The sequence below is a fragment of the Pseudovirgaria hyperparasitica genome (assembly GCF_010093815.1).
Source record: "Pseudovirgaria hyperparasitica strain CBS 121739 unplaced genomic scaffold EJ05scaffold_6, whole genome shotgun sequence".
NCBI classification, from domain to species: domain Eukaryota; kingdom Fungi; phylum Ascomycota; class Dothideomycetes; order Acrospermales; family Acrospermaceae; genus Pseudovirgaria; species Pseudovirgaria hyperparasitica.
This window is the reverse complement of record NW_022985554.1, coordinates 990,519-999,854: the sequence shown is the minus strand read 5'-3', so window position 1 is coordinate 999,854 and position 9,336 is coordinate 990,519. Positions and strand designations below refer to the sequence as shown.

The 9,336-nt window shown below is 49.3% G+C and overlaps 4 protein-coding genes across 4 annotated transcripts; 1 reads left to right on the top strand and 3 right to left on the bottom strand.

Annotated features, from left to right (window-relative positions):
• Window positions 1–356: 356 nt before the first annotated feature.
• Window positions 357–2,042, bottom strand: EJ05DRAFT_437644 (uncharacterized protein; the record flags this gene model as incomplete). Its single annotated transcript, XM_033741797.1, has 5 exons — window positions 357–562; window positions 619–760; window positions 813–1,460; window positions 1,512–1,622; window positions 1,668–2,042. 5 exons carry the CDS (start codon window positions 2,040–2,042, stop codon window positions 357–359), a joined length of 1,482 nt encoding a protein of 493 aa, XP_033601606.1.
• Window positions 2,043–3,371: 1,329 nt separating this feature from the next.
• On the top strand, window positions 3,372–4,566 carry EJ05DRAFT_485216 (uncharacterized protein; the record flags this gene model as incomplete). The annotated part of the gene is made up of 3 exons (XM_033745424.1): window positions 3,372–3,452; window positions 3,502–3,636; window positions 3,688–4,566. 3 exons carry the CDS (start codon window positions 3,372–3,374, stop codon window positions 4,564–4,566), a joined length of 1,095 nt encoding a protein of 364 aa, XP_033601605.1.
• Window positions 4,567–5,740: 1,174 nt separating this feature from the next.
• On the bottom strand, window positions 5,741–6,067 carry EJ05DRAFT_475377 (uncharacterized protein). The gene has a single exon (XM_033743785.1). The coding sequence runs from the start codon at window positions 6,031–6,033 to the stop codon at window positions 5,842–5,844; it is 192 nt and encodes a 63-aa protein (XP_033601604.1). The 5' UTR covers window positions 6,034–6,067; the 3' UTR covers window positions 5,741–5,841.
• A 1,378-nt stretch (window positions 6,068–7,445) lies between these two features.
• On the bottom strand, window positions 7,446–9,331 carry EJ05DRAFT_463779 (t-SNARE). Its single transcript, XM_033742728.1, has 3 exons — window positions 8,830–9,331; window positions 8,208–8,777; window positions 7,446–8,154 (listed from the first exon to the last, which is right to left on the bottom strand). The coding sequence occupies exons 1-3, from the start codon at window positions 8,977–8,979 to the stop codon at window positions 7,768–7,770; spliced, it is 1,107 nt and encodes a 368-aa protein (XP_033601603.1). The 5' UTR covers window positions 8,980–9,331; the 3' UTR covers window positions 7,446–7,767.
• Window positions 9,332–9,336: the final 5 nt, after the last annotated feature.

The following is a 9,336-nucleotide window of genomic DNA, read 5'->3' as shown; positions in this document are numbered from 1 at the left end:
TACACACATTTTTGAGAGGAGGCTTGGCCAAGACATGAAGCCAAAAAGTCATGAAGATGAAGGAGAAAATGGTAACTGACAAGGATAGGTCGACTGAATATTGCAGTAATGTAGTGAGGAAGTAAGGAAAAGTAGATATGTCTCGTCCGATAGGTTCCAAAACAATGATGGGTCAAGCCACATACTTTTAGCTTGCCTCGTACATTACGCGCTAAGATTCTTGATCCTGAGATCACATGAAACGTTCAATACGGAGCAGGGCCGGGCGGGTATATCCAAACATAGGAGACGAAGTGCGCCAGACCGAGTCTATGAAGAGTCAAAAATCCCAGACAAGCGATGCATGTAGGATGGATTTAGCCTTGGTAGCCACCAAAGCCATTGTTCACCTGGCCGTAACCTCCGGGGCTTTGTTGAGGCCATTGACCCTGGGGTTGGCCACCACCTCCGCGCCCGTATCCAGGTTGATTCTGTGGCATTTGCTGATAGGGTTGGGCCATACCTGGGCCTCCGAAGCCTTGTTGGGCCTGATAGTTTGGTTGTCCACCTGGACTAGGTCCAGCTAAAAGGGAATATAGATTAGCTTCTGTACAGTGGAAGTTGACGCATAGTACATACATTGAGGAGACATTGGGCCACCTGGACCACCGTATTGAGGAAAATATGCATTAGGGGTAGGAGGATATGCGGAGCTGGGACCCTGCGCCGGAGAATAGGCACCCCCATCGAATTGCCCTGTCGGTGGACGATCTTTTCCCCACTAAATTGAACCAAATTAGCACTGATTATTGTAAATGAGCTGAGCAACATACGCTGCACTTAAGAGGACGGCCGTTGACATTGTAGCCACTCAAGTTGCAGATTGCCATGGCGGCATTCTCGTGGTTGTCCATCTTGATGAATGCGAAGCCGCGGTCGGACTGAAAGCGGGTCTCGACGACATAGCCAAAGTTTTGGAACAAAGGCACCAAATCAGACTGCGAGGTGTAGGGTGTCAGATTACCGACGTAGCACGTAGTCTGCCATCCGGGAGTCTGGGCGACAATCATGTCGTAGCTTTGGATGCCATGGGTGGGGTACTGGTGGTGGCCATACGGGGTCGTGGGTGTCATGCCCATCTGCGCCATAGCCTGCTGCTGAGAAATAGAAGGCTGGCCCTTCTGATTCGCCCAGTTGCATCGAATAGCACGAGACCCAAGCCATTCTCCGTCCATAGACGAGAGTGCACGCTCAGCATCGGAGCGATCACGGAATGCAACGAAACCATATCCACGGGAGCGTCCGGTCTTCATGTCCCACATGACACGCGCCTCTGAGACGTTCCCAAAATTTCCGAATGCTTGCTGGAGAACTTCATCATTGACCTCGTTAGAGAGGTCTCCAACAAAGATATGGAAGTGGTTCGATGTATCCTCCTTGGGTGCATTGTTGGTCTGGTATGCCCAGTTCACACGAATTTCCTGTTACGTTCAGCCTTCTTGCCTCGAACTATGCACAGTGTAGACCCTTACGTTATTGAGAACCCGTCGTCCATTGAGCGTGTTCATAGCGCGGTCGGCGGCACCGGGGTCGTCATACTCGACAAAACCGTAATTGAAACCTTTGGCCTGATACGAAGCAGGCTGTGTCAGCTGTGGCTAAATGATGGAAGATAGAGGCGTGATTACAGTCTCACTTACGTTCTTGTCGGGAATGATCTTAACACTTTGGACATGTCCAGTGGTCTCGAAAATCTGACGCAAGACATCTTCCGTTACACGTAAGTCCAATCCACCAATATACAAAGCCCTCTTGTTTGGCTCAGGAGCGGCGCGACGAACAAAGCCACCAGCGCTGGTAGGCGATGTAAGTCCGCCGGACATGGGCGAGCCGATGGCAGTTGGAATAGGGTTGTTGTTTTGAGGGATAATGACAGGGGCGAGTGCTGGAGGCGGCATGTGGGAGGTGTTGCCTTGGGGATTTCCCTGGCCATCGAAGCCTGGGGCTCCAGCAGAAGCTGGATTCGGAGGAAGAGATGCTCCGGAGTGGGTAGAGTCAGACATGTTGATTCAGTATGTCTAGATTGATGCTTCGCTTAGCGAGAGGAGGATTTTGCTTCGTGTGTTACTCAAACAGTCTGGCACAGGTGATGTGCAGGGTAGGGGTTAAGGGTGGAAGGCAGCAGAAGAGCTTTGAGATCCTTTCCAGAACTGATGTGCTATACAGCGAGCCGTGCGCCAATGTGCCGCGACGAAAAGCAGATGATATCCGTACGTATACCGAGGGGAAATGATGGCGGAGCTGTAGACACGTCGAGTCGTGAATATAACGCGCGCTCAAGCTTCGGTCCAGATGATTGGCGAGATTTTTGTGGAAAGCTGACGAAAGGCGCTTAATGAGCTGCTGGAGGAAAATGCCGACAAGGAAACAAGGACGAAGGAAAGAGGAGAGAAAGGAGACGACAGAGTATGAGACTCGTTACGCCGTTTCTGAGAGTGCAGGAAGACGATGCTTGAGAGGGGAAGATGAGGTGTGAAGAGTAGGAGAGGAAAGCAGAATCAGTGCAGTAATTAGTAGGTAAGGTAAGGTAGTGAGGGTGTGCTGTGCCTGAGCTTCCCTCCACTCTCCCGCTAGCTCAACATTACTTAGCGGCCACACCAAACACCTTTCACTGAACAAGAATCGATTTGTGGGGTGGAGGTGACTCGCTCGCCAGTAGGAGATTGAGGCCCCCGTTCTAAGGCTGCAACGGGGTTGTGTCGCTCCCGAGTCGCTGCTGTCAGGCATCATTCTTGACTGATATCAGATAACGTTAAATACATGTCATTAATTATAATACATTACTCGCCAGCCTGCTCCAGGCTTAGCGCTAGTATCGACTAGAGGAACTGCTACACCATGGATTGTATTCACTGTAATCACCATCTCTCTCTACATGCAATTATTTCTATATGATGATATAATATCTTAAGCCTCGTCCACACATACTCTCTCACACCATCGAGACGGGCCGTCACTTAGCCTAGCCCCCCCCCCGATAGTTTTGGCTAGCGAGCGTATCCGTGTTCCAACCGCCACGAAGACCAGGCCGCCTTGCTGGCCTGCCCATGGTGGTTCTTTAATCGAACGAGACACACACCCATTGTCTCCACTCTCCCCTGCCTATCAATCTATCGACCGCGCTTGTACCCTGCTCTGGCTTGCGCTGCCTTTGCATCTTGCATCTTGCATCTTGCATCTGCAGCTGCGGAGTAGTAGCTCATTAACGTGACCGTTCGCCCACAGCGATCCTAATTGCTTCGCATGCTCCATTACTGCCGATCGGCGCGAATCCACTAAGCTTAGATTTTTCTTTGGCTTTCAAGCTTCGCTCCTGCCTCTTCTTCACCATCATGGATGCCCAGAAGCAGCAGGTAGCGACTCCGCCTCCACACCATCCGATTGATGCTGCTCAAGCCATGTTGAACCTAGTGGTGAGGGCGTTCGCACTGATAGAGCCATGATCCTTGCTGACGCACGTAGTTGTTGCAAACCGGTCGATTCTTTGCTGATCCTGCGTTGCGTGATTCAAAACGTGCACAGAGTGGCTTGAAGAAAGTCATTCCAGCTGCATTGTCTAGCTACCATAATCATCTGGATGAGCTTTCAACTAAAATTGTAAGCAGTCTAGTTGGTTGCTTTGTTACTACCTGCTGATCACCCAGACAGAAGTTTGCGCAACGGGTGATACGTAGAGACCTAGCTGTCAAGCAAAAGGAACGAGAGAAGAGAGAGGCAGAGGCTGCAGAGAAGCAAAAGACTGCGCCAGCCCCTGCCGTTGCATCTCCGCAGAAGCCTGATCTGACCGAAACTCTTGACGAAGAGAAGAAGTCGACAGCTACGCAGGACGTGGACATGGAAGATGTGGGAGATGCACCCAATGACGACGCGAAGCCTTCAATTATGCCCGAGGAGGAGAAGAATGCAACATCCATTTCTGACACAAGGGTCCCACAGCCTGTAAAGCCGCCACCAATTCAGACACAAACGAACGAGCAGAGCAAGAAATCTGACCCTGAGATTGAGCATGAGGCTACTAACAACCCTCTCACAGCTACTGATGATCTCTTTGGTAAGACCCCTACGACTGCTGGGATCGGCAACGTCGACATCGACAAGATGTTCGAGGATCTGAGCAACGATCAAGACATGGATACCAACGATAATGACAACGACCTTGGCTTTGCCATAGGCGATAACGCGTCCAATTCTCTTCTCGCGGGCCTTGAGGACTATGCAAACAGCGGAGGAGACATGAACCTAGACTCCAGTAACGGTATAGACGATTTCACCATAACAGACTTGCAAGTAGAGGTCTCCAATCCCAACCCAACTACGTCGGCTCCTGCCACTACGACATTGCAAACAACCTCAGCCGCCGCACAGCAAGCTGCTACAACGACGACAGATGCTATAAACACGAACGACCAGAATGACTTCAATGATCTGTTCAGCTTTGACCAAGACGACAGTGAAGACTGGATGAATGGTCCGACCGGTGGTGACGGAACTGCATTCGACGACGCGTTCCTCGATCCTGGCGAATGATGAATGCTATCATCGAATATACTCGCCGCTTGCCAACAGGCAGGCTAATATCGAAGATATAGCCGACATGTGATTCCGGTGGTCAGCGACCAGCGTTAAGGCGTACACAGTGTCGATACGCAATGTCGACTGACGACAGATGATGCTCACTGATCATATCGCGTCCAACGACATCTGTCATCATTGCCACCATGAGATGATGAACAACATCATCACCGCACTGCAGCCTGGCACATAAATCAGCATCACCACAGCATCACCACAAGATTCCTCTCCTTACCGGAGCATATGACTATTCATCTCTCGACAGGTGATCTAGTGTTGACGCTCCAGTCAGGTCGACGCTAATACTTACCGGAAGTTTTCAAGATCTAGACTGTAGATGCTTGCTTATCGTAGTTATATGTATATGATGGTGATCAACGAATGGCGCTGGAGACAGAATACGGACATTGGGTCGCGAGTGTACACTATTCGATTAATCTTGCTCAGTAACTAGCCAAACAGAATCTCATACACCACAGAACAAGCATTTTAGATGAAGGGCATCTGAACGATAGTGTTCACCACCATAACACCATGACCATCCCATCCCGTTCATCATCACGTAACAATGGGTTCCGTAAATGAGACATACGCTAAAACCCTAATAATCGCACAATCGCACGCACGCGCAGAGCTATTCTACCGTCTCTAACGGAATCGTAAACGTGACAGAGACTAATAAAGTCACATACCACAACAACATCGTTAGAAGCATGGAACATCGGTTGGCAAAAAGCCCAGGCAGGATATGTATCAGTCGCCCCTGAACGTCGTTACGAAGAACCTGTGGTGCAGATATCCGCATAATATATATATATGTCATAAGATAGACCAACCATCATAAACCCCCCGCTCTGCATCTACCCGGCATATAACATGGTTACGTCACATTCCTCTCAATCATTCTCACAATATATAATATCCTCCTTGAAGTTTCCGTGGTGTATTTTCGTGTGATGATATATCATATTGATGTTGATAGTTCATCCTACTAGCAGAGGAAGACACGCTTCCTCGTCGGTCGCTGCCTGCATTCTGAACCATCCTGAAACACTATGCACATGCCTTCATGCAAGATACAGCGACGAGTGTGTGCGGGCCCGGGTTCATGCATCATATATACACTATTCTCATTGTCACGGAAAGCGTGCCGGCGAGCGTCGTTATCAGATCATGATCATCATCACCACTACCACCACCACCACCACCACCACACGTCTATGACGATCATCAACACAACGATAAAGCACCGAAGAAGAGCATGGCAGGCGATGTCCACGGATACAAGTATGACAACCCCATGAACAGGACTGCGTCCGTGGGGAACAGATACAAGATCTGTTTGCCTTGATGCGAAAGAGGAACAGGGGAGCATGAATCCGAGAATTCAGGCTTTGGATGGTGGAGATCATAGGACGCCATGATAGTAAAGGGGCGCTTGGGTAGTGGTTCTGGGATGGTGTGGAACAGGGTGTTGTTGATGGGTTATATAGGATTTTTATAGGATACGTACACATACCTAGAGGGTGGATAAGACACGTCTTACCCAGCAGTGGTTAGTTAATGCAAGTGGTAATTGTGTAAATAGGACAGTGCTTGATCGCGTAACAGAGCTTGTAATTGTAGCCTAGAATTTCACTTTCTATTTGAGGTTTGGTATTTCGAGTACTACCCCTTCCAATTCATAAGTAGTATTCACTCCTTGAGAAAGCACAATTTGAATGTCGCTATCCTCCGTCGTCTGGCAATGACTGTGATATCGACGCTTACCCTGCTGAGATAGGTTGATGGGCTTCCGTCCTCGCTGTGAAATGACTCGGACCTATCTCCGTTCGATAGTGATGCCGTCCACGCCTGCATCTCCTTGGAGATGACGTGTGATACGAGCACTAAACTCGGCTGGTGCTGAGCGGTATCGTATTCATATGCTGCAAATCATCACCAACGCTACCTGCGCTTCGCGTCAAACTTCGGCCTTGCCGACGCGAGTAAAGTCATGGAATAGGTGGTCGGACCATCATGTCCTCGACACACCACACATCTATCCCCTGCCCACATGTCCCACAAGGACGCAGCAGGTATGAGTGTTGCAGAGGCCACGAAACCTACGTTTAGATATAGATAGTGAAGTAGCTGCCAAGCCAGGGACCAAAGCCATTCACAAAGCCAGTGGACTCACATGGGCATCACATCCTTATGCCCCGACAACACTTGCCGCCCACGATCCCCATCACACATATATGATAACGATCAACACCATCCCTAACATGACTCCAGTCCAACGCACAGGACATGAACAGTCTCTTTGAGGGTCTGCGAGAAGCTCTTGATTCAATAGAACAAGGATACTTCGAGACCGGTATCTGATATAGATGCTTCCACGACAGAGGTACGAAGTGAGCATGTGAGCTGCATCTATATAGATGAATATGATATCCTTTATGTCGAGCACGAAAGGCTTTGGTACTAGTGAGGGTGGTATATATATATACTACTAGAGGTATGTTCTTAGGGCCTACCTAGCGGCTCAGAGCATACACTGCAACGTCTCCCCTGCCCTATTCTCAGAGCTGTCTGTGGACTGAGAGGTGCTGTTGGTGCTGTTACAGATGATCATACGACGTCTGAAATGGCCATTTTTGGTGGAAAACTAACTGCAGCATGGCAGTGTAAATAGAGAACAACGAACGGAGTATGATACACAGAGCGTACGAAACTACATTTGGACATATCAGCTCCGCATGTGGCAGACATGTGAAGCGGCTCAACAGGACTCTTATGACAGGCCTGACAGCTTGTGAAAAGACAGCAGTCACATCAAATTGTTCAAGAGACCTATCAACACATTGAACGTGGGTGTTACGAATTAGACGTCTGACATGCTTCATCAATACAGAACTGCATTGGGAAAAGCGATGCGAAGAGATAGGGGTATTAATTATTAACCAGTACGTAGCCAGAAACCAGTACAGACCTCTGGTGTACACTGAAGACACAAAACGCCCAACTATGAAAAGTCATTTGCCCAATCTGCCATGACATGCCTTTTCTTACTGCCCACGCATTGGCCCTCACTGTGTGGTCATACTGCTGACGCAAATATACTATTGGCGCTTTTGATCTTGAGTGACATGTATTTACCGTCTTCGATGGCCGCTAATTGCCATTGTTGTTGTTGTTGTTGTTGTTGTTGTTGTTGCCTGGAGGATTGACGGCGCCAAAATACACACCGAGCACAATACCAATGATAGCAAGGATGACTAGAACAATACCGACACACCACCACTTCATCCTACGGGTGCGAAGCGCGTGTTCGGTCGCCTTCTTGAGCTCCACGTTGGTCTTCTTAGTGTCTTCGTGAACGGCATCTGCTTGTTGCTCGATATTCTGAATGAGCGGCTCTTGATAGGTGACCTGTTCATCTAGCTGCATGAAGAGAGTCGCAAGCTCGGTCATGGCCTTCTCAATATTAACTATGTCGTTGTGGCGGGCGCGAACGGCGCCAAGGACCGAGTTGGCCTGGCCGACGCGATTGGTTTTGAGCTGTGTCGTAGATTCATGATCAGTGCGCACAACCTGGTGGTCTGGAAACTTACGGCGGTCTGGAAGATACCCTCGTCACCCCAATTCGCATTTGTAGCCTCCTCGACTTCAGCATCAGTCGCGTCAGGATTCACTATGCGGTATTGTCGCGCGATTGTTTCTCTGTATCTTTGCTCGTATGAGTTTTCTTGTTTCTGGTAGTCCAATAGTTGCGCATGGAATGTTTTTTTCAGGTTCCTGATCTGGCTATCCTTGACTTTGTTGCCTTCACTCCGCAAAGCATCTTTTTCGAGATATTTAATCTGGTCCTTGATATTCGTATTTAGAATTTGTGTTTGAGACACCAGGTTTTCGAGTCTCGCACTAGACGAATTGTCAGGGCTGGCAATCATGCGCTGGTGAAGGTTGCCGATTTCAGAGATGTTGTGTGTGAGCTCGTTAATCTGCTGTTTGACCATGTCGATCCTCTCCAAGTATTCCTCGCGGGACAATGGCTGCGGTCCCATTTGTTCAGGCACCGAGTTCAGTCCTGGCTGCGTGCCTGCTGCCACGTAGTGGTCTTGTTGCGAATAGTTTGAAGTTTCGTGCTGAAGCGGTGGTTGGTTTACGCGCCCTTGTTGCTGCTACGTAGTTGTCAGTGATACAATTGCAAGTCCTGGTATACGGTGCACGTACTTGACCACCATATGGGTTTGATGATCCATATCCACCCTGGCCACCGTATGGGTTGGAAGATCCGTAGCCACCTTCCATGCGATTGCCTGCATCGTAACCACTCTCGCCCGTCTGGCCATAAGGATTGCCGCTGTATTGATTATATGACATGGCGACGAGACTATGAATAGATGATCGCCTGGAAGTAGAAGGGATGAGATGCGGGTCGCGGCAGAAGTTGCGCAATTGATGATGATGGAGAAGCGCTCGCGCGAAATGCTGCAAGGTGAAAGAAGGCAAGGGTAAGCTTGGTAGCAAACGAAGATCCAAGGAGATTCTAAGCGCGCCGCCAAGAACTTCTGGAAATTGGATGCCTGAACCAGTTCAATCAACGCTACGGTAGCGGGCTGTCGACGGAGTGTATTCCCCAGTGTCAAAACTGCGGACTGGAGCAGATATTTGTAGATGTGCAATGATACTAACGTCGTGAAAAGAACGGGACGGACATAACCCGGAAGCGGGCAAAGA

Coding starts and splice junctions, on each gene's coding strand:
- EJ05DRAFT_475377 (XM_033743785.1), bottom strand. CDS start 6,033: ATGGCGTCCTATGATCTCCACCATCCAAAGCCTGAATTCTCGGATTCA.
- EJ05DRAFT_463779 (XM_033742728.1), bottom strand. CDS start 8,979: ATGTCATATAATCAATACAGCGGCAATCCTTATGGCCAGACGGGCGAG. Junction 8,778..8,829: donor CAAACCCATATGGTGGTCAA/GTACGTGCACCG, acceptor ACAACTACGTAG/CAGCAACAAGGGCGCGTAAA. Junction 8,155..8,207: donor AGGGTATCTTCCAGACCGCC/GTAAGTTTCCAG, acceptor TCTACGACACAG/CTCAAAACCAATCGCGTCGG.